Source organism: Octopus bimaculoides, chromosome 19, assembly GCF_046866305.1.
Source record: "Octopus bimaculoides isolate indiv1 chromosome 19, ASM4686630v1, whole genome shotgun sequence".
NCBI lineage: Eukaryota > Metazoa > Mollusca > Cephalopoda > Octopoda > Octopodidae > Octopus > Octopus bimaculoides.
Genome location: NC_142946.1, coordinates 29,510,882 through 29,535,858, shown reverse-complemented (window position 1 = coordinate 29,535,858; position 24,977 = coordinate 29,510,882). Strand labels below are relative to the sequence as shown.

General features: G+C 33.9%; 1 protein-coding gene across 2 annotated transcripts in view; it reads right to left on the bottom strand.

Annotated features, from left to right (window-relative positions):
- Positions 1-1,536: 1,536 nt before the first annotated feature.
- The window catches only part of LOC106880757 (cyclic AMP-responsive element-binding protein 3-like protein 2), a 579,185-nt gene continuing 555,744 nt past the window's right edge, over positions 1,537-24,977 (bottom strand). Inside the window, exons 2-9 of one of the 2 annotated variants that reach the window (XM_089366693.1) lie at positions 19,218-19,670; positions 18,263-18,438; positions 13,774-13,917; positions 12,945-13,003; positions 12,271-12,339; positions 10,329-10,425; positions 9,631-9,814; positions 1,537-4,750 (exon numbers count right to left, since the gene is read on the bottom strand). In XM_089366693.1, the coding sequence (XP_089222819.1) occupies positions 4,458-4,750; positions 9,631-9,814; positions 10,329-10,425; positions 12,271-12,339; positions 12,945-13,003; positions 13,774-13,917; positions 18,263-18,438; positions 19,218-19,670 (1,475 nt within the window). In that variant the 3' untranslated portion in view covers positions 1,537-4,457. The remainder of the gene's footprint in view (positions 4,751-9,630; positions 9,815-10,328; positions 10,426-12,270; positions 12,340-12,944; positions 13,004-13,773; positions 13,918-18,262; positions 18,439-19,217; positions 19,671-24,977) is intronic. The other variant, XM_089366694.1, reaches the window with a different exon arrangement.

The following is a 24,977-nucleotide window of genomic DNA, read 5'->3' as shown; positions in this document are numbered from 1 at the left end:
GTCACTGTTCCAGTTCTTAAAGACATGCTCAGTTAATAATTATATGAAATAAGTTCCAGAGGATGGCTTGCTAAATATTTTGTTGTTATTCAGTATGTCATACAGGTCTTGTTCACAATGGAAGCAGATAAAGTTGAATATCTTAATTCTAACTCTTTATTACAAATGTAAATTTGGATTCAAAATGGAAACAAATGTTTTTGCTTGGTTTTTACTTGTGGTTTGTAAAAATGTGATTTTGCAGCTGCATATTTTTTACATGAAAGAAAATATAAACTTAAGAAGAGAAAATATTTTAAAGTATAGTTAACAGGTCTTCCTGTAAGTTTTGCAGGTTAAAAAACAATAAATTAAAGAACTGATTGTGAAATAAATAAAAACAAGAGGTAGATACTGAATACCAGAAAAATATATTTATTTTAACCCCCATTTTCTTTTTAAATGACATGCATTCTTCCCCAAAATTTCATGAACCAATGTAAAGCAAATTTAAAAGATGGCTAACAGCCTGAGTGAATTACATATCTCCTGTATCCCACCAGTTGAAAGGAAGCACTTGTTATAAAGGTTGGCAGAATATCTAAGATGACAGAATGATGAAGTTGGTTGATAGAGAACCATAACCATTATTTTTGTAATAATAATAATAATAATAATAACGTGTGACAACAACAACAACAGCAGCAATAATAATAATAATAATAATAATAATAATAATACAAAAAACAACAAGGATGTAGTGAACTGGTTTTAACCATTGTTTTGTCTCGATATGAAATGTTCTCATGTGCGTATGATGTGTAAGTATATATATATAAACATAATTAAGGGATCAGCAACAGTTGCTTCACCATATACCGAAGTTCAGAACTTCGGTATGTGGTGAAGCAACTGTTGCTGATCCCTTAATTATGTTTATAAATTTATAAGAACTTTTAAATAAGTTCTTCACCGATAATGGTGTTTACATACCGAAGTGCTTGGTAAAAATGATTAATTATTAATTTATTAATAAATTAATATTCCTTTACCCTTTTATATATATATATATATATATATATATATATATATATATACATGCAGTAAATAAACACCTGAAAATATATATCATATTTTCATTGAAGATGTTACAGAGATATATGCAAGTATACTTCATTAAAACAAGGACAAACAACATAAAATTGGGAGAAAAAAATCATTTGTGAAACTGCTTTAAAAAGTGTAGTGCAGCATGTAAAGGAGAAACAAAGTACTACAGTTATTTTATCTTGGAAGGCTACCTTTAAAAAGGGGCAAACATGGATATAGTTGGAGCTTTCTTCAATCCTTTAACAAGACAGAGAATTTGGTAAATTTCTTTTACCAAATAGCATACAAATTCTTTAAAATTCATGCAACTGAATGTGTGTGTGTGTGTGTGTTTGTGTGTGTGTGTGTGTGTTTGTGTGTGTGTGAGTATATATACCCTTTGATACTTGGTTGGTTGTCTGCAAATCACAATGAAAAAGAAATTTGAAAGTAAGTTTTTACATAAAGGGTAAATGGCAAAATAGAAGTGTATAAAATAAAAATATATTTAGAACCATTAAGTATAGGCACTTGGTATTTTATGGTTTTAAAATAGATTGAAAGATATGAATTAACTAAAAAAATATTTTCAAAGTTCAACTACAACACAACTAAAAGAGAAAATTTGCTGTTTTCTGATTTAGTTTCTGTAAGACTGAGAAACACAGCTGCTAATGTTTAAATTGTTTGACACAATCTATGAGAGACAACAGCTTAGCTGTTGGTCAAACATCATAAGCAACTAGTAATAGTTAAGATAAGTGGACAGACATTTTTAAACTGATAGCAAAATTTGGATAGTAGAAATCTTTTCGATTTCAAAACAATCTGACAGAATTAAAAAGTATTAATGAAAATTTCAAAAGAGTTTGAAATAAAGTGCTTATATTGAATATTGGCAATTAGCCATTATTAGATGCAGACACTTATTACACATCTAATATAACACTCAATAAAACACAGTCTTGATTTGCATATTTCAAATTTTAACAATCTTTAGTTCATAATTTAGTGAAATTAGGATTTGTTATAATATAAATTATCGTTTCAAATAATTTATTTTTCCCCAACACTTTTCATTCCACTTTTTAGTAATTTTTTTTGATAGACTTCAATATTTAACAAGGTGATATAGACTGTAAAAAAATCTTTGATCCAATAAACCTTGGCAAAGAATGGCTTAATAGTCATGATATGGAATATAGATAGTTTTTAGTCATCATACTTTAAAGGACACAGACATTTATTAAAGATATTATTCAACCAATTTGTTTTGCATATTATTTTTGTAATGACGAGAGTAATATCATCAATCATTAACTAGATATTTTATGACTCCTTTTCAACTGGAAACCAGAAAAAGTATTTAACCAAAACCTGGAGAGAAAGACAGAGAAAAAAATCCATGACTTTGCCCATACATTGTTTTATTTATAGTCTTCGGAATGAATATCAACAAAGTAAATTGATTTATATACATATATCATTATGTATTGAATGTATGGGCTGATTTGGGAGCCATCTTATGCATATAACAGCATGCCATAAAATATCAAAATATCAACCTTTCAACCATGAATAATAAAATATTTTATGAAGAAAATAAATGGACATATTTGATGATACGAGATAAAAAGACATTCATAAATATAGTTTAATGATATTATTTTCTGTGATATGGATGGAAAACAAGTGTGGGTTGATTACATGATAGAATGATGGGCCACAGTAGAGAGAAGATTTGTTTTAATTTTATAACAGTGATTATTATGAAGGTACAATTTTCAGATTTAAGAGAGCGTGCCTGCATATGTTTGTAAAAATATACATATATTTATATATCTTTAATATTCATTTGATATTTTAACAATATTATAGGAAAACACACAGACAACAAATGTGTGTTTTTATTACCAACACAATATCATGAACATAACTTTTTGAACCAGTAAGATTCTTCTGTAGAATTCTCTCACATAACAAGAGTGATGCTGCTAGTTTGGCAGCCTTTTAAAAATAATTTTACTTTAATTAATCTTTTTTTGTCAATTATTTATAGTTATTAAAAATATTTACTTTACATACATAAAAAATTCCACTTTTTGTGTTTTTGTTTCAATACATTTTGTGAAAATAATTTAGAAGAAAAAATAAGTTTCTACTTTTAGTATCTATTAGCTTCTATTGCACAAATATACATATCAAATTCATTGAATTTTATATAATTTTGATAATCTGGAAATACTAAAAAAATATTCAATAGTAACATTTAAAATATAACAGATTTTACTTGTAAAACCATCCAGAACATAAAAGGCCTCAAGTATAGTAAATTCTAGAGAATAAAAGTAGGCCCTAGGGAATTAAAGTCCCCGAGATAGTAGACATGAAAAAGAAAACTGGCAAGTTCTATGTAATCAACAAGAGGAATGAGATGGATCTTTGGTTACTATTTAACTTTCATGTAGAATTTTTATTTTTTTAATTGAAATTTATTAAGCAATGTTATGTTTTGTCTGTAGAGGAAGAGAGATCTAATTTTTAAGACGATAAATGTATGTAGTGGGAGGTGCTTGCACAGCACTTATGTGGTCCCTGGATTTAAAACAAAAATTAAATAATGCAGATTACTGCAACATTAAATCAACTTCAAAGGTGAAAGCTCTATTTCCACTTTCCCTAACCCCACTGGCACAACTGTGGAAGGCAAGAAAAATTGTAAAATTGGAGAGACACATTAAATAGCAGCTAGAGAAAAAGATCTGTTCAGTTATTGGGAAATTCAACCAGACTGTTTATAGCAAGTAAGCTATAGACAACAGTCAGAATGAAAACAGACCTATTAAATGTTCCCTACCTTGTATTATACATAGAGTTTAGATAACTCAACAAGATTTTAATATCTAAATCGACCAATTCATTTCTACAATAATTTAATTAGAAACTACAACAGCAGTAAACATATTTTTCACCCCATTCCTCAATCATAAATGAAGGTGTAAAGAAGCAATGATGAAGAATACACACCTTACTTCTTTCACATGTTAGTTCTGCCAAAAGATTTGCAAAGAACCTTTCAACAAGAAATGCTGTAAACTATGTATTGTGATGTTGACATTATATTTATGCCACAGGGTATTCTGTATTACCAGTTATCACATGAACATGAGAGAAGAGGAAAAAGAAGGGTGGGGGGAAGAATACAATATTGAAAAGAAAGATAAAGAAATCTAGTTCTCTTGCATGACAGCCTCCAGTTTATGTAATAAAGTCTTAGAGAAAAACCCAAAGAAGAAAAGAAAAATAATTATAAATCTTTGTTAACTGTCCATATTAAGGGCTTTTCAATTTTAGCAGTAGTGTTACCAGATGCCAAAATTAGTAAATTCTCAGCAGAAGTTGTGATATCCAGTCGCAGCTTGTTTGTTGTGGAAATTATCTTGTAGGGCAATTGAAAATGGTAATTCCAATCTGGAGCTATTGGTCAGGGGAAAGTTGACAATATATGGCACCTTGAAAGATAACAGTTGCCACATTATTGGCTTTGTTCCCATATGGCTTTTATTGGCCTTTAGAGGAGAGTCAGCATGGTGGTCTGCTGTATTCTTCATTGGAACATTGGGACCAAACAAACCATCGCCTTCAAGCTCGTCTCTAACAGACAACAGTACACGTGATTTCACTATAACAAAATAAATGGCAAAAATTATAACAGTCAATTTTACACAAATGTAAAAGACAATATTCAAAATATATCAAGACTTACACCATCAGAAATGTTTAAAAGTTTTATTTGAAGTAAATAAAAAAAAATCCTAGCTCTATGTCACAGCTATATCTCAACTCTAACATTATATAAAGTATAAATATTCCTTACATTATATAAAGTATAGATATTCCTTACTTTTTGCAAAAGTATCAGCATTTGGTCAATAATAAATTAATAATATTTGATAGTACTTACAGTGAAAATGAGAAAACCTTCTCGATAGAAATATGATGGGTTTTGTTGCCTTTTAGCAATAAAACAGACTATTCGGTTTTAATGAACATTTCATGTTTCCATAACTTCAATCTGCTTTCATTAGCTACGAAGTTTTAGCAATTGTCATACATCAAGTTGGCTGAACATGTTAACTACAAACATTTTGACTTGACATTCAACTATATCAGTGTTATATACATACAACTTACTACACCAGTTCTCTCACCTAGTTATGGCATTTCATTGATACTTTCAAAAGTAAGCAAACTTGAAACCCCATAACTAGTTGGGCTGAGTTCAACCAGTTTAGTTCATTTTCAATTCTTGATACATCACAGTTATCATACATCTCCATCAGGCAGCAACTTAACTGGACTTACTGTGTGAATGAATTGTGCAAGAAAGTCAAGAGAAGTTATTTTTTGTAAGTTTGTAAAAATGAACATTAGTTAATAATGTGATTATTCTAACATGCAGGGGAAACATTATAGAGTGAGTAGTAAAATTGTCTGAGATGTAAGAGGAAACTTCACCTCACTATCACTCTAATATATACTCAGTTATTAGATAGAAGTACATCTTTTATAGAGTTTCATTGAATAAGGTAGATATATGAGAATATGATGACATTGTCAATAGCTATAGTAAGGGAGACTACACATGTTGATTATTTGTCATAAATATATGAGATCTTCATAGGAACAGGAAGTTTGTCATGTATTCAATGAGATCTGAAACATTTACAACTAAATTTTCTCTCAAGGACTGAATCTTCAAAAGTAACCTTACAACACAAATCACTCCAAAATCATTTTCAGAAATTTTCCAACCTATTCTTGATTAAGAAAGTAAAATTTAGTAAAAAATTAAAATGAATATTAAAAAAAGGTAAACTGGTAGTTTTTTTTAGTAGATTTGTATCACTTGAAGTCATGGCTAACTGAGAAACCAAGAATTATAAAAAGATCTATTACAAAACTAACCAGTAAATTAGTTTTTTTGGTAAAGTGAAATAGTTGTCAAACAGTTACAACTGTTGAGTGACTTATCCTGCAATATACTATTTCATGAATTGGTTAAACATTTTAAGATTAGAATGTCTTGAGATAAAATCATACTTTACTTACAACACTTAGTTTTTCCAACTATTTAATGACTAATATCTCTCCCTTAGTTCACTTTAATCTCTGAGCAGGGTAACTCTTGGATAATGCTTGTGTTAGAAACTGAAATTATCTCTACATCAAGTACTTAATCAATTCCAGGGTAATGACTTCAGAGATTCAAATTAAAGATTCCTAATTAATTCTGTTTGTGCTGGATAGCTTATCAGTGTCATCAAAGAATAGTTTGGTAAATAAAATATTAATAATAACAAAGATAATGATAAGAGGAGCATTCAAGCCCATAATCACCAAAAATATTTTGAAGCAAGCAGGATTTTCACTTGAATAAAAAATAAAATGTTTGGCAAATACAGTGGTATCCTTGACTTACGAGTTTAATTCATTCCGTGATGGAGCTCATAACTCAAATTTCCCCATTGAAATGAATTGAAATGCCAGGCCCCCCCCCCCCTAAAAACACTGCAATTTTTTTTGTAACATGCTTTTTAAATAAGAAAAATGTACTTACAAAAAACGAATATTGTATTAAAAAAAACAATACGATAGAATGTACAGCAATAAACTGGTTTTATTAAGTATTATGTACAGCATTTACCTTGGTGATCAAAAAACTTGAGGATGTTGACGGAGGTGGAGGAGAAAGGCTAAACTGAATAACTGAATCTTATTCGTTGATTTTTGCCCTTTTCTCCACACTTTCATCTCCAGGAATATTTGATAAAAGCCTGTCCAATAAGGTGTGTTTCATCCTCACTTTCAGTGTACTTTTGAAACGAGTCAGGCAAGTGTCATTAAATAGCGCTGTCACTTGCCCAGTTGCAACTTTTTCTGGGGTTTCTTTTGAATAAAGCCTGAAAGTTTCTCCCACATTCCCAACATTTCCTTTATCGCACTTGTAGAGATAACCTCCTCCATCTCCTCCACATCACCTATTTCCTACAAAACTGTGTGCTGCTGTGTCTGTAGCTCCTTTAGCTCTTCTGTTGTCAGTTCCTTGGAGTGCTCCCCAATGAGCTCATTGATGTCACCTTCATCCACGTCCAGGCCCATGGACCTGCTGAGGGATACAATCTCCTCCACCACTGCTGCTTTGGGTTCAAGTCTTTCAAAGTCTGTTTCAGACACAACCTCAGGCCACAGCTTCTTCCATGCAGAAGTCAAGGTCCTCTTTGTAACATCCTGCCAGGCCATATCGATAATTCTGAGGCATATCATGATACTATAGCAGTCCTTCAAGAACTCTTGAAGGGTGAGGTTTGTGCTCTCTGTCACCTCAGAGCAGCAGTGGAGCCGGTACTTGATGAAGAGCTTCTTGAAGTTAGAAATCTCCTGCTGGTCTATAGGATAGGGGTGGTGTTGGGTGGAAGGTATAGAACCTTTATAAACTTGAACCCTTCAAGGATGTCATCTTCAAGGTTAGGTGGGTGAGCAGGTGCATTGTCCAGGATGAAAAGGATGAGGTAGGTTATTTTCCTGGAGATATTTCTTAAAATCCGGACCAAAGACCAAATTCACCCACTCCGTAGAGACTATCTGGTGACTCATGCCCTTGGATTTGCCCATCGCATAACCAGCAGATTTTCTTTCAGAATCTTATGTGACTTAAAGGCTCTAGGGTTTTCTGAGCAATAAACTAGCAACAGCTTAATCTTGCAGTCGCCGCTCGCATCGGCACACAGTGTGAGGGTTAGCCTATTTTTCATGGATTTGTGGCCTAGCATCCTCTTCTTTTCTGTCATTATATAAGTCCTCCTTGGCATCTTCTTCCAAAAACGTCCTGTCTCATCACAGTTGAAGACTTGCTGGGGGATGTATCCTTCAGCTGCTATAATTCTGGCAAAAGCTTTGAGGTAATCCTCAGCTGCCTTCATATCTGCTCTCACTGCCTCACCATGCCTGACAAGAGGGTGAATGCCGGTCCTCCTTTTAAAATTCTCAAATCAGCCCCAACTAGCTTTAAATGGTTCACGCAATGCCTTGTCCATATAAATGTCTGGAGTTTGCTGCAGCAAATCAGCATAAATAGTTTGTGCATTCTCACAGATTATAGCCTTCGTCACAGTATCTCCTGTGAGCTGCTTCTCTGTCAACCACATCATCAGCAGCTTCTCCATATTTTCATGGATAAATGTTCACTGTGTAGAAATTATTTTAACACCCTTGGCTGGCATTATAGCCTTTATCAACTCCTTCTGCTTCAGTATGGTGCAGGTTGTAGAAGTACTACCCTCGTACTGCTTCACCATGTCAACTACATGCACACCTTGGCCATGTGTTTCGATAATTTCTTTCTTTAAGTCAATGCACATCATCCACTTCTTCTTATCAGCACTGTCCTTCACACTCACTTCCTTTGGAAGTTTTGCAAAATAACTGCAAGCACAACACTGATGCTTTTGTAGCCTGCAACAACTAAGTAGGTATTTTAACACCTGTCTAGCTAACGATCCACTAATGATCTTTGACTTATTAATTTGTATGTCTGTCTAGCTATTGATCTACTAATGATTTTCGCACTTGCTAATGTGCATATCTATCTAGCTATTAAGTGAGACATAGGATGCTGGGCGAATGTTATGGTGTTCACTATGGCATTGACTATGCCAACAAGCAGTGGACTATCTGAACCTGGCTTGTAACCCGAATTTTAGGTCACAACTCAAAGCAAAAAATTGGCAGAGAGACAACTCATATCTCAAAAAAAAAAACTCATTAGTTGGGACACTTGTAAGTCAAGGTACCACTGTATTTGATTAAAAGCTATTCACCACATTATAGAATGTGTTTTATGACTTGGTTAGCTTTATTGGAGTTTTTAATAAACTTAGAAAATAGTTTAATGAACAAACTCCTAAATAATTGATTCTATCATATTTGAATAAAATCAAAAGTTTGTGAAGAAAATAATAAAAATTACACAGATATCACTAATAACAATGTTCAAACAGATTTATATTTTAAAAATCCAATTTTCATGGTCAAAACACAATTCAAACATTCCTACATAACAATGGTACCGAAAATGTAGTCTGTTTATCCTTCAGACTTACTTTACAATAATACTCAACTAATCTTACTGTAATAAACTTCACATATTTGTTTTCTCTAAATTTCACAAATTGTTCTTCCTCTGTTTCTAAAATATTGGAAACTTTTGGTTTACAATAATTTCGAATTATAAACAATGTTGATGACAGACATCAATATTTATGGAATTATTTTGATTATTCTCTCAGAAACAGCACTAAACTAAGATACAAGCTCTTTCAGAAATACAAATAATTATGAAGACAACCAAAATATGAAACCTGACTTTAAAAGAAGAAAATGTTACACCAATTTCTAAGAAAATTTTAAACAACTTTAACTAGCAGGTTTCTGACTGTTGTGCCATGTGAACAAATGATAGAGAAACTACTAAAACTATGAAAAGGAGAGAATGGTATTTACTGCTATGAGATGGATAGTCAGCCACTCGGACATTCTGCAACTGTGGCCCCATTGAAGGTGATGGATGCATAGGACGTGGATTAGAATAGAAGATATCAGGTTGATTCGACGGAGATGAGTAACCAATGTTCAGAGATGTTGGTGCCCAACTGCCGAGGAAGACAGCAAAACTCAGCACGACAACCTGAATAGCAAAGTAACAATCTAAGATTACTAGGAATTCAATTCTCATCAAACAATCAGATGTAGACTGGAGCTTCCATTCCAGACCTCTACACCAAACATCATCAGCAGTTTTATATTATGATGAAAATTTTAAATATTCTAAGAGAGAAATTACTTTGTATTCATTTGCATATACAGATTCTGAAAATATGCACACTCACAATATTTTCATATTCTGATATATATTTTTACTTGAAAAACAATTTTCAACAGAAATTTTGACAAAAATTAAAGCTAGCAACTATTAATGATAAAAATTAATAAAGCTAGCAGCAGTTAATAGCAAAAACTATAACATTAGCAGTTAGTTTAGGTTAGGGAAATTTAGAATGTTAAAAGATATTAAAGAGAATTAAAATAGTTTCTAAATGATTAATTGTATTAATTATATAGGGAGTTAATTGATTATTTCAGCAGAGGAATGATATAAAAAAATAGACTAGTATATTTCAAAAAAAGAGAATGTCACTTACCATGAGAACAGTCCCAGTCTGTGTGGAAGAGGCTGAACTGGATCGTGGGATTTTCCCACACTGAGCTTGAAGTTTCTGTAACTGACCAATGAGTGACCTACAGAGAAGAGTAACTTCTTTAAGTAATAATAGTCTAAAGGTATTAAAGTTGATGAATTTCTTGTTAGTTGAGAAGAGGCGGAAGGAAAGTGTAGGGCAAGCCATAGCCTTTTAACTTCTTGGATTGGATATATATACATATATATATATATATATATATATATATATATATATAAATAGATTACTGACTTGAGGATATAATAAATTGTTAGAGAGAACCTAAGGGTAAAGTTGTGGATGAGGAGATACAGTAGCAATGGGAGTGAGGAAGAAACAGTAGTGGTGGCGGCGAGCTGGCAGAAACGTTAGCATGCCAGGCGAAATGCTTAGCGGTATTTCGTCTGCGGCTACGTTCTGAGTTCGAATTCCACCAAAGTCGACTTTGCCTTTCATCCTTTCGGAGTCGAGTAAATAAGTACCAGTTATGCACTGGGGTCGATATAATCGACTTAATCTGTTTGTCTCCTCTGTGTGTAGCCCCTTGTGGGCAGTAAAGAAATAAGAATCAGTAGAGGTGGGAATGAGAAAACAATAGTGATAGGAGTGAAAATGCACAATAGTGGTGGGAGGCACTATTGAGATGAAAGGAGGATGAGAGACATTCTCATCATCATATAACGTCTGCCTTCCATGACGGAATGGGTGGGACTAATGGGAATAATGTATGCTGAAGATGTAAAGAAAGTAAAAGAGTAGATTTAATTTATAGTTGTAATAGTAGTAGACAAAAGCAGTTGAAGGGACAGTCAATATTTGTGAGTGAGGGTTTATGTATGAGTATTTGTGCTTTGAAAAGAATCATCAAATATAGGATAACAGGAAGAGATGTCCAACTCTATGACTGAAAAAGGCCTTGGAAGTAAAGGATGAGGTAGTGAAAGATATGCTTCATAAATACAAAGCATTCTTTATGTAACAGTGAGTTTCATTTAGGAATGTTCCAATGTCGTGCAACTTTGAACTTAAGCTTCTTGAAAAACTAAATGAGATAAACAAGCACATCAGATATGAGGTCAACACATGGCATATACTGTTGAAGGCTTAATTGCTGTCAAAGGCAACAACTTTACTTTCATAAAATTCTGTTGTACTGAAGCCAAGTGTGTCATGTTGGAGCAATTCCACTGAACTCAGTTTTTTAGAAACTTTACTGAGAAAATATTCCCTGGTGTAGCAAGGAGTTGATGTTTACCACATTGTAGCTGAGAGTGATAGAGTGGTAACTAAAAACTGGGATAGCACAGGCACACTTGGTTATTGCCTAAGAGCCAAGTGGGTCTAGGGCCCAGTGCTAATTTATGTATGCTGCAGATGTATATGGCTTCAGTGCATTGTTTTGTCCAGGGGCCAATTATGTGATTAAGATGGTCCTGATCCATGATACACAGTCGTTTCTTTCCTTGTCTTGATGTCAATTGAAAGAGAGGGAGAGGAGAGGAAGAGAGAGACTGATGAATTTAGTGAAGACAGAATGGAGGCAATTCTGGAGAGCAATATTAGAGGGTGAAAGAATGGGTACTATTGAGACTGGTTACTTTGTAGGGCTGATAGGATTTAACTAAGTTTTATACTTGATAACTGTGTGTGCATAGTAATGGTGGTAAGATAGCTGGTGTGAAGGAAGATTTGAAAGTTTAGTAGTGTGTGTGTGTGTGTGTGTGTGTGTGTGTGTGTGTGAGAGAGAGAGGGAGAGAGAGAGAGAGCAAGAGAAATGAACTTATAAAGGCAGCTTATGTAGTTATTTTATGCACAAAGTGTTGCTTATGGGGCCATTTTGGTTGAGGAGTATATTTAAATACAATCAATAATCTGAAGATTATTCAGGTTTCACTTTATGATATACCTGTTGTTAGTCTCTAAAGAATCAACTTTTTTTTTCAGGTCCACATTTTCTTGCGTGAATGCTTCAACTCTGCAATAGAAGTTATTAAAACCTTTTATTTGTCGCTTTAATCAATAATTGAGTAAATCTATCATATACAAGTTTAGCTAAAGATACTCAGAACCTGGTTGGATGTCTGCAAACTAAGCCATAATTTTATAGAATGAATGGCAAAAAATTAATTTTGAAAAACTCAGTGCTGGAAATAGAGAATCTATTTGAACAGTGAATTATAAAAATGATAAAGTGTAGAACATTAATATGAAGGTAAGAAGGCATTGGAATCAATACTAGTTGAGAAAGTGATAAATGGAGGAGAGATAACTTTGTTTTATTAGAGGAAAATTAAGGTTTTGCACTTCAAATAATGAATCACAGTTTATAGAAAAGAGCTATCACAGTTTACAGAAAAGAGCTGTCTCCTTTTACAGTTTGATTAACTGGGACATTGCATCAACAATATTTTCATGATGACAACATCAAGCAAAATGTTTCATGTTAAACTTATATTTGGAAAGTTGAAAAAGATAAATAAAAGGTCTGTCTTGAAAGCATAACAACAAGGAAGAATTTATAGACAAATGAATATTGCATCTTATATGGAAGATTAGAGACAATTTAGAGATATAACTTACTGTTTCTCTAGAGTTTCTAGATATTCTTTCTTCTTCCTTCGACTTTCTTGAGCAGATATCTGAGAGTCAAAACCAAAAATAACCTTAGATGAGCATTATGTTGGTTGAATGTAAATAATATATTGTATATGTAATTTAGCTAAGTATTGTCTTTTGGTTTATTTAATATCATCATCATTTAACATCCACTTTTCTATGCTTACATGGGTTGGATGAAGTTTACTGAGGCAGATTTTCTTCAGCTAGATGTCCTTCCTGTTACAAACACTCACCTGTTTCTCTATGACAGGACATGTTTTTGCAGAATTTTGGAAATGAATGGCACTGCTTGTATGGCAATAACACTTGTTTACACCCATCGTGCAATCAAGACAAGGAGACAAAGATGTACATACACCCTACACACACAAAAGAAAAAACTTCTTTCAATTTTGACTACTAAATCCAGTTACAAGGCTTTGATCAACCTGGGGCAATAGTACAAGACACTTGCCTAAGGTGCCATGCAGTAGGACTAAACCCAAAATCATGTGGATGGAAAGCAAATTTCTTAATCACAGTGACATCTGCACCTAAACAGTCTGATAGAAATATGGTTTTAAGATTATTTACATGATGCATTAGCTGTACTACAACTGATCAAAAATCTGTCAAATAGACACTAACACATAAACATGTAGAAGAAATGGTAATAGGTTATAAGACATAGTAGCTAATTAGGAACAAAATAATCTTTAATTACTGAAATTTCAAAAAGCTCGGTCACAAGAATATGGATAGTCACCTGTCAGAGAGACAGGTAAATGTTATTGAATAATGAAATAAGAACCTTATTCTTTATTTTCCGGCGAATTTTCTTTAGATTTTTTTCTTCTTGCTTGGTTAGTGGCAACTTCCCTGGAATAGGGTAACCTTCAGCAATTAATGTCCTCTTCTCTTCTTCACTTAATACAAGATAGCCAGACTGAGGGATCTAAATAATACAAAAAATACATTGTTGGCTTAAACATAAAATATATGAAAGAAGAGTTTTGTTAATCAGATTTGATGATGCTTCCCTTTTGTTTATGTCAGTTGAATTGTAACTATAGCAAACTATGTCGTGTGTGTGTGTGTGTGTGTGTGTGTGTGTGTGTGTGTGTGTGTGTGTGTGTGTACAAAGTGTACAGGGTAAATTTTATAATATTTTGTTTCCTTTTTTTCAGGAACAGCTTTGTGTATTGGTGAACAGTTGATGGTTTTGGGTTAGGATTAGGATTGAATAAACTCAGTGCTGGAAATAGAGAATCTATTTGAACAGTAAATTGCAAAAATGATAAAGTGTAGAACATTAATATGAAGGTAAGAAGGCATTGGAATCAATACTAGTTGAGAAAGTGATAAATGGAGGAGAGATAACTTTGTTTTATTAGAGAAAGATTAAAGTTGCAGCTGATAAAAAGTTAGCTGACATAGAGGGCTGGAAGCCATCTAAATATTGGAAAAGAGTTACCTATATCATGATGATTCAGCCAAGTATCAAAATGCTGACACCATGCTGCTCGATGCTCTGTCAACCCTGTAAAGGCTTTAAGATGTGACATGAACTGCTGTAATGGAGACTATGGAGTCATGGTCAGCATGAAGGGACACAGTGGGTGTTCTGCAAGTCAGAATTCATTCAACAATTCATGAACAGAGCTAAACTCAATTCAGACAGCTATGCGAAGACTGGTCAAACCTTCACTGAAGAGGGTTGCAGCTGGAAGGCTATTTGTGTGGCAACAGGATTTGGATCCTTGTCATACCTCTGAGAAGAGTCTGGTTGTCAGAGAATTTCTATGACTCCATCAGCACCAATTTCTGGCCTACTAATTCTCCCAATTGCGATTCCATGGATTATTACGTGAGGCACAGTTGAGAAAGACATTAATTGCTCTGCCTGTAAAACCAAGGCTAAGCTGGTGGCCAAGATCAAGGTGTTCAAAATTTTTCTCAGGGACACAGTGAGGAATGCATGTGCCAGGTTTCAAAATCATCCTGAGGCTATGGTGGAAGCTGAGGGCAGTTATTTTGAGTAAACTGTTATTTCCCAGCAATAATCTAGTTGATATTTTTTGACTTTCTAAAATACTTTAGTTTTGGATGAGATATTGTGTTTTGTTTTCCTTATATGTCAAATTTAGCCTGAACATCCTGTATATATACTCATACACAAATATCAATGAAGCTAAGTTGTACTGATTGTTTTATTTCTTTAAATATTTAATATATTTGCTCAATGTTTGTCACTGCCTCCTACTTTCTCATTCATAATTCATTTGTTGCCAATAGCATAATCTTTTCCTTTTAGAAATATGGCCACAACATGTACATGCAGTAGTTAAACATATTTATTTTAAGTATAATTTTCAAGCAATATATTCAAGTTTTAAGTATGACCTTCATTATCTTTTAGAAACGTCTTCAGTATTTTTCTCTTCCCTTTCTCCCCTTATCACCCCACCTTTATGTTAGATTTACATGATATCCCCTTTCTACACAATAACAACCCTTTTATTCTTTCATCTACTTATTTGACCTTGAATGTTTGAGGGCCTGTGGAATTAGTGGTTCAATTGAGTGGTAAAAATATTTGACTGTCTGATTATGCACCAGAACTATCTGCCTGCAAGCAAACATTTCCACAAACTTTCTCTTCAACTAGTGAAAATTGTCCACTAGCTCTCTACTTGCTCTTCCTGTCAAATTTACAACTTTAAGGCAGCCCTAATCAACATAGGCACAATGAAAGGTTGGTCTGGTGAGATTGGTACAATGCTAGAACAGAGGCATGTAGTAGACATGAGCTGTATGCAAAAGGTATGACAAAGAATAGATTTAACCAGACTCCTCACAGGCAAGGGGCATGGCTACAAATTCGTCTGGGTAGGTGATAGTGATACTGTGAAGGAAGTTGGCATACTTTGAACAAAAAGTGGATAGATGAAATGATTAAGGAAGAGTGTGTGATAGGATAATTAACCTTAGGTTTGTCTTGAAAAATACAACAGCAACATTTATCTCTGCCTATGTTACTCAATCAAGATTGGTAGATGAGCAAAAGGATCATTTTAGATCAACCAGATTTATCATGAACAAAGGATAAAGATACAAATTCTGGGAATGGTGTGGGTGGTGCAGGTATACTTTAAACAGAAAAATGAGCAGATAGAGCAGACTAGGTAGTTAGACTACTCTAGGATAATGCAGCACTGATATGTATTTCTGTATATGCTCCACAAGCTGAACTGGTTCTAAGCTTCAGGAAAGAAGACAAATGCCTGATCACCTGTCAGTTTGGTGGGCACACAAACCAGATCGATTTCAGAAACAGGGATAGACTGATGATCAATACAAAGTCCTTCCCCGGTAAAGACTGTACAACCCAACATAGGTTAATGATTTCAGACTTAGAGCTTAGAAGATTCAGACACAAACCAGTTTGAAAAAGGAAGACATGAAAGTTTAAATATCCATTGAACAATCAGAGGTTTATAGAAGTTTTAATTGAAGCATTTGTCCAGAAAGAGAACATTGGAAGTTCTTACAGGACAACTTATTGAGGGCAGCAGATCAAATCTGTGGCTGGTGCAAAGCCAGACCAAGAATGACATGGTGTTAGAACAGTGAGATAGACAGAGCCATAAAATGGAGAAAGAAGCTTGGGGAGACTGAAAAAATGGTAGCAGTGGAGACATGAGCTGTATGCAAAAGGTATGACAGAGGAGAGCTTCAACTATACTCCTCACAGGCAAGGGACATAACTACAAATTCTTCTGGGTAGACGATAGTGATGCTGTGAAGGAAGTTGGCTACTTTGAACCAAAAAATGGATAGATGAAATGATTAAGGAAGAGTGTGTGATAGGATAATTAACCTTAGGTTTGTCTTGAAAAATACAACAGCAACATTTATCTCTGCCTATGTTACTCAATCAGGATTGGTAGATGAGCAAAAGGACAGCTAGAAGGGAAGTGTGTTTGCTCAGCAAGAGAACAGCATAAACCAATGATCTCTCAAAGTAACCTTCTAAATATGAAATCGTCAAAATTAAATCTCTAAGACTAAGTTGATCTTAATGGCCAGGAAATCCCTCAGTTTTGATCAGTTATTGATCCTCTGTACAGCACATGTAAGACTCACAACAGAGCACCATTGGTACCATTGACATGTAATGCTGTGATACTAGTACACAATGGAGTATCATTGATATATATAGATTTGTTACTAGTGCACATAAAATGTCCAAACACCAACACACTTAAAACCACTGGCTCGCATATTCTCTTTTCTGTCATTTCTATTAATTCTACAGTGGCCTCTGCTCTTTTGAGCTAGAAATATGAATATTCATTCCTCACATTTGTTACTTCTGTTTTTCCTAATCTCACTCAGACTCTGCATTGAATACTTTACCTAGTTATTTTTTCCCAAAACTGCAACCCTTTGTGATTCCATGTGTTAATATTTTATGCGGATATTAACCTATGGATGTTCAAATTAACAACTGCAGCATCACCCTGACTAACTAAAAACATGTAGAAAATATTCAGTAATATCTGTTTCATCCTACAGGGAAGACAAAGCTCTGACAGTCAAGGACTTGACTTGTACAAACAGTGAACATACACATAATATTTTCCCTACAAATATATTTATGTAAACCTATCTTATAATAATGCTGTATATTGAAACATTTGTAGAAAATAAAGGATGCACAGTGATAACAATGATAAAGTTGCTAAAATGTGTTTTGTATTGAGACTAACTGAAATATAGAAGAAATACCATTGGTAGTTCTGTTTGAAGACAGTAAAAATAGACAGCCGCTCAAAACAGTCTGTTGGGGCAAAACTAAAGTGATAAGAGTACTAAGAGAAGCAGCTTGCTCATGGCTGTTGGGTGCCAAGTGTGTGTGAGAGAGAGGAAGAGAGAAAGAGAGAGGGGAGAGAGAGAAAGAGAGAGGGGAGAGAGAGAAAGAGAGAGGGGGAGAGAGAAAGAGAGAGGGGGAGAGAAAGAGAGAGAAAAAGTCTTGTGTTCTGTTTAAGAAAGCCAAAGTGGCTGGCTGACAAAATTCCAACATTGGTCTAAATAAAATGGGTGAGAAAATAATGAAAGTTTAAAACTTCTCAAGCTACAAGAGGGCCAGCATGAGGTCACTCCAGATTTATTTCTCCTGTAAGAAAGAAAGTGTCCCCAAGATTTTAATCTCCGACTGAAACTGGAGTTTCAGTAAGTAACTAATAATTCCAATGGAACAAAATGAGTGTAATGAAGTACTCTCTAGAAATACTCACCGGGTTAGTAAACAATGGTTGAGAAATATGTTTAGTACTGTTGGATGGAAGTGGCTTTGCTGTTGATACTGGCCGTACTGGACTTGATGGTGCAGAACGCAGAGGGCTGAAGCTACCTTCACTGTCACTGGTGTTGCTACTGGGAGGGGTGGGTGGAAGATTCATGGATTCATAACCTAAATAACAACAAATTAAGTGTACTAGATTAGTATTGAGCATGGTGTAATAAGTCAAAGGGAAATGTCAAAAATAAATAAACCACACAAAACATAATTATTTAGGCGCAAGAGTGGCTGTGTGGTAAGTAGCTTGCTTACCAACCACATAGTTCCAGGTTCATTCCCACTGCGTGGCACCTTGGGCAAGTGTCTTTTACTATAGCCTCGGGTCGACCAAAGCCTTATAAGTGGATTTGGTAGATGGAAACTGAAAGAAGCTTGTCGTATATATGTATGTGTGTATATATATATATATATATATATATATATATATATATATATATATATATATATATATATATATATGTATGTATGTGTGTCTGTTTGTCCCCCGTAACTTAGTGGTTTGGCAAAAGAGACCAATAGAATAAGTACTAGGCTTACAAAGAATAAGTCCTGGGGTCGATTTTCTTGACTAAAGGCGGTGCTCCAGCATGGCCACAGTCAAATGACTGAAACAAGTAAAAGAGTAATGAGTTGATTTTAATATGCAGGTACTTTCCCCAAGTTATTTTCCATGAGCCAGTCATTAACAATAGTTTATTTAACTAAACTGTAAATAGTTTTGCCACAGTTTCAGTTTTGTTCAACTGGAAACCGTTTTTGATTTGGTGAAACTTAAATCAGCTTTCATATGAGAACAATCAAAGCCAGTGGTTTTGAATCCATAAATATCATATTTGGCAATTCTAGAATTAAATTATGTAAGAAATAAGAGTATGAAAAGAGAGACATACCTGAATGATCTGAACTAGTATCCATAAATTCTGTAGGTTCTGATTTTATTGATATGTTTGGTAAAATTGGGGTCTCTGTTTTCACTGGACAGCTGGTTGTTGTGCTAAATATCAGTGTTGGCTGAACATTGGAAGTGGGCAGAGTAGTGCTGTTTGAAAGTGGGCTGTCAATAGAGTTACTGTTACTGATGATATTATTGTCATCCTCGCTGATATTTGTGATGTTAGCATTTATAGCACTGACAATGTTATTACAACTGCTGCTATTGTTACTGATACTGTTAGTAATATTTGCAACTGTTGCTATGTTGGTATTATTGCTAGCTCTGGTACTGTTGGCAATTTTTTCCTTTTCTGATGGTTCCTGTTTTATAATGATCTGTGCTGGAGCATAGTTCTTTTGAGAAAGATCAAGTGCACCATGGTTGGAGTCAAAAATATCAGTGTCAATATCTGAAAAAAAGAAAATATTAAAATTACTTAAAACGATTGTGATTGTCACACCTACAAGGAACAGCACAGTGTGACAACTGAAACTAACTAAAAATGGCTCAATTAACTAAATTATTTACAAACAAGTAATAGTATTTTATCACATGTAGTAATAATTGATACAAGAAAATATTAAATCGCTTCCTTTCTTCCTAACATTCATCATTTAACATTCACTTTCTCATGCCTGCATGTATCAGACAGAATTTGTAGATCCAGATCTTTTGTGAGTGGATGCCCTTCCTGTCATCAACCCTTACCTGTTTCAAAGCAAAGTAATATTTCCCATGTCAGACATGTTTTGCGCAGAAGAGTGGAAATGAATAACATTGATTGAATGACAATGATGCTCACAACCATTACATGATGTCAAAACAAGGGTAAATACAAATACACACACATATATAAGACAGTTTTCATCAACCAAATCAACTGACAAGGCTTTGGTCAGTTCAGGGCTGTAGCAAAAGACACTTGTCCTAGGTGCTACTCTGTAGGACTGAACCCAAGAGCATATGATTTGGAAGCATGCTTCTCAACCATACAGCCATGTCTTTATATATATACTAGCAGAGATACCCGGCGTTGCCCGTGTTAGATGCAATTGAAAAATGAGACTTTTCTGTTATATTTTCTGTAAGGAACTGGAATACATATGATTCGAATTTCATCAAAATTGCACATGAGGGTTCTTTCCCTCTTTACACACCCTAAAAAAATTCTAATCATGAAACATGTATCCCATACTATTGATCTTTATGCGCATATTCCAAAATTTCAGTCTTCTGGAACCTGTAAAAAAGATTTTGCTTCTGCAAAATGGAGCTCATGGAGCTCTAAAATGTGGGAATGAAGGCCCCTATTGGGGGTGGGGGTGTTAATGTCAACCAGAGAAGTTGAATTGTTGGGAATGTTTTTACTTGGGTCTTATAGTATGCCTGTATATATGTGAGAGTATAGTCTCACTTTAATAGTTTCAGTATGAAATTGAGAATATTAAAGTGAAAATATTTGAAATTACAGTAGCGACGTTATTGTTTCACTTTTGACAGGTAATACTGAAATAGTGGAATAGTTTCAGTGTTAGAGTGAAAGTATCTGACATGACAGTAAAGTGATGTTATTGTTTCATTTTTGACACATAATACTGAAATAGTGGAGGAGATAAGATATTGCTGTGGGCTCGAACTATGCAGGAAGTTAAAAATTTTTTTGGCCTAAGACACTACATGGACCTTAAAAGAATTTTGCTCCTGAAAAATGGAGCTCATGGAGCTGAAAATTGTGGGAGTTAAGGCCCCTATTGGTGATGGGTGTATTAATGTCAACCAGAGAAGTTTAATTGTTGGGAATCTTTTTAACTTGTGTGTAATATGTATTTTTGAATTTCTTTAAAATAGGAAATATATGTATGTTCACTGGGTTTGTAAAAGTGAGCAAAGCTACAGGAAAGCAAAAGACGAATGATCACGATAATCAGTCAGCTACTGTAGCCTAGTCGTTACTACTCCCCAATGTAGGATTCCTCACCATACAGGTGACAGGTACAGCTTTAAGATGCATTATGGATCTATAGCAATTGGAAGGGCATGACTCAATAGAAACAATAATGTGTGACGTTTGGAGCAAAGGGAAATGAAAGTGTCGCCTCTGGAGTTTGCAGAAATCACAATGTAAGTATATCTGAAAGGATAGTCTTACACTGTTGTACCGTTGAATTACAAATAATGCTCATCTGTTATGTTCGGGTGACCCTATAGCTACCAATGGTACAACTGTATTCGTCTTTGCTTAGGAAAAATGACTAAATTGTGGGTGTGAAGTCCCCTTGAAGGGGTCTTTGTAACTTCTAAGAAGAAAATTTTTTAGAAATATTACTTTATTTGTGTGTAATCTGTATGGTTAAAATTTCATCAACATCAAAAATATATGAATTTTCATGGGGGTTATGGCCATTATGCATAGAATATAATTTCCAAATTTCTAAAAGATCCATTCAATACTCTTGACGTAGTTTTGGATAAGAAAACAAATGACTAATGTGTGTGTTTGTGTGCATATATATGTGTGTGTGTATGGGTGTATATATGTATAGATATCTGTATGCATTTATATATGTGTACATATTAGATGTACACCTATATATATATACATCTACACATATGTATACATATACACGTATGCATATAGATCTATATCTATATATATATCTATACATATACGTGTACATATACATGTATATGTATACATATACATCTCTATCTCTTTCTTTCTTTCTCTCTCTCTCTCTGTATATATATATATATATATATATATATATATATATATATATATGTATACACACACACACCATTAAAGTGAAAGTATCTGTCATTACAGTATCGAAATGTGATTGTTTCAGTTAGTGGAATAGTTTCATTTTTAAAGTGAAAGTATTTGACATGAGTGTTTTTGTTTCACTTTTAACACGTAATACTTAAATAGTGGAAGAGATATGATGTTGCTGTGGGCTCGAACTATGCAAGAAGTTAAAGAATTTTTTTGACTAAAAAACAACCTGAACCCTAAGTAAGACATGTGTAAAATTTGAATGAAATTGGTTGTGTAGTTCTCGAGTTTTAGGGAAACACACAGACAGACAGACACACATTCTCATTTTTATATATAGATATATAGATATATATATATATATATATACTAGCAGAAATACCCGGCTTTGCCCGGGTTAAAGAGAATAATGAAATCTAAAAACGCCGTCTAGACTACGCAACCCTCAACTGTTAGTAGCTACGATACCATATTTCTACATTAATAACTCTCCAATCCATGCCAGCATGGAACATAGACATTAAGTGGAATGCCAGTCTCTCATCTAGGAGGGCCTTGAAATCAATGTTACCAACTGGGCACTATGTGTGTCGCAGTGATAATAAAAAGACCCAAAGGAGGTCTGCAACGAAATAATTTTACTCAACACTTTGCAAGTGAATCAGTGGAGGCAAAATGCGTCTCATTTACTTGACAATTTATGCACCACATTGCAGAAATCACAATGTAAGTATATCTGAAAGGGTAGTCTTACACTGTTGTACTGTTGAATTACAAATAATGCTCATCTGTTATGTTCGGGTTAAAATTTCATGAACATCAAAAATATATGAATTTTCATGGGAGTTATGGCCGTTATACATAGAATATAATTTCCAAATTTCATAAAGATCCGTTCAGTACTTTTGACGTAGTTTTGGATAAGAAAACAAATGACTAATGTGTGTGTTTGTGTGCATGTGTTTGTGTGTGATGGGTGTATATATGTATAGATATCTGTATGCATGTATATATATGTATATATGTGTACATATTACATGTACATCTATATATATATATATACATCTACACATATGTATACATATACATGTATGCATATAGATCTATATCTATATATATCTATGCATATACGTGTACATATACATATATATGTATACATATACATCTCTTTCTCTCTCTTTCTCTCTTTGTCTCTCTCTGAAAGTATCTGTCATTACAGTATCGAAATGTGATTGTTTCAGTTAGTGGAATAACGTGTACATATACATCTATATGTATACATATACATCTCTCTCTCTCTCTCTCTCTTTCTCTCTCTGAAAGTATCTGTCATTACAGTATCGAAATGGGATTGTTTCAGTTAGTAGAATAGTTTCATTTTTAAAGTGAAAGTATTTGACATGAGTGTTTTTGTTTCACTTTTGACACGTAATACTTAAATAGTGGAGGAGATATTATGTTGCCGTGGGCTCGAACTCTGCAAGAAGTTAAAAATTTTTTTGACTAAAACACAACTGGAACCCTAAGTAAGGCATGTGTAAAATTTGAATGAAATTGGTTTCGTAGTTCTCAAGTTTTAGGGATTCACACAGACAGACAGACAGACAGACACACATTCTCATTTTTATATATATAGATATATATATATGAGCTTACACATATGTAAAGACAAATGTGTATGTGAGAAAGTGTGTGTGTACACAAATACATAAGACTGATATACACACACCCATTATATTTAAGATAATGACTAAACATAGATTGAGTAGGTGAGTGATTAGAGGGAGATTTGGTAAAGATTAGAAGAAATCCTGTAAAAACAAAAGGTATGGAGGGGTTGGTGATTTACAAAGGTTAAATGAGAAGTAGGAGAAAAGAAGGAAAGGCTTGGGAGCTGTAAGATACTGTTTGCTGCTATTGAAATATAAAGTTACAAGGCCACCTACTAACAATGGCTCACTTAATCTAACACCACTCATTCTCACAACACTTTGTTTATGCTGCCCTTGACTTTATTATAATGCACAAATGAAACTTGATGGTTAACCAGTTTACTATATTCCTACTCCATCTGTGAGAGACAATTATTACATATAGGTGCACTTCCTGGCCCTCCCCACATTTCATTGCCTTCCATAAGGCTGTAATGAGTACTTGAGAATAATAGATTGGAACACCTCAACTCCCAAGTAATCAGGCTCGTGTTTATAATCCACCCTTCTACATCCCATGAAGGAAATTGTTGTTTCTGAGGAGATCCTTTCAGAAAGCCTTATCTTGCAAAGGTTACCATTTGCCTGAATGTTTTCTGATAAGTAAGGGAAATTTCAAACATCTGGACATGGATTTCAGAAATACTGATACCCAAAATTAACATGACCAGTTTGTGTGTGTGAACTACATATTTATACAAAAGTGTTTCCTGTCAGTCATGCGTTAGAGAAAGAAGAGTAAAACAACATACGGAGTAGGAGTGGGTGACAGTGAGAGATGCTAAAGCAGACATCGGCTTTTAAAGGTTTTGCTCTGAAGATAAATTCTGAATTTTTTTGAATTTTTATTGTAAACTGTATTTACTTTAATAGTTTTTTTCTCTCCATCTCTCTCTCGCATGCACACAAACATATGCACACACGCATACACACACACACAATTATATATCTGAAATTAAAAATTAAACACTTTTGTTTTCAAAATATTACCATTCACATAACATATATATAAATGTTATGTGGACAATATATAGTTTGATTTTTTCCTTTCATTTTAGTCCTTTTTCTTTGCTTGCACTTTTTATTACAAACCCTTATTTCCTTTTCCAAGTAAAGGATAACATGTATGCACATGCACAGATGTACAAAAATATGCATGTGTATGTATGAGTATATATATATATATATATATATATATATATATATTTATATAAGGCTCGAAACGTAA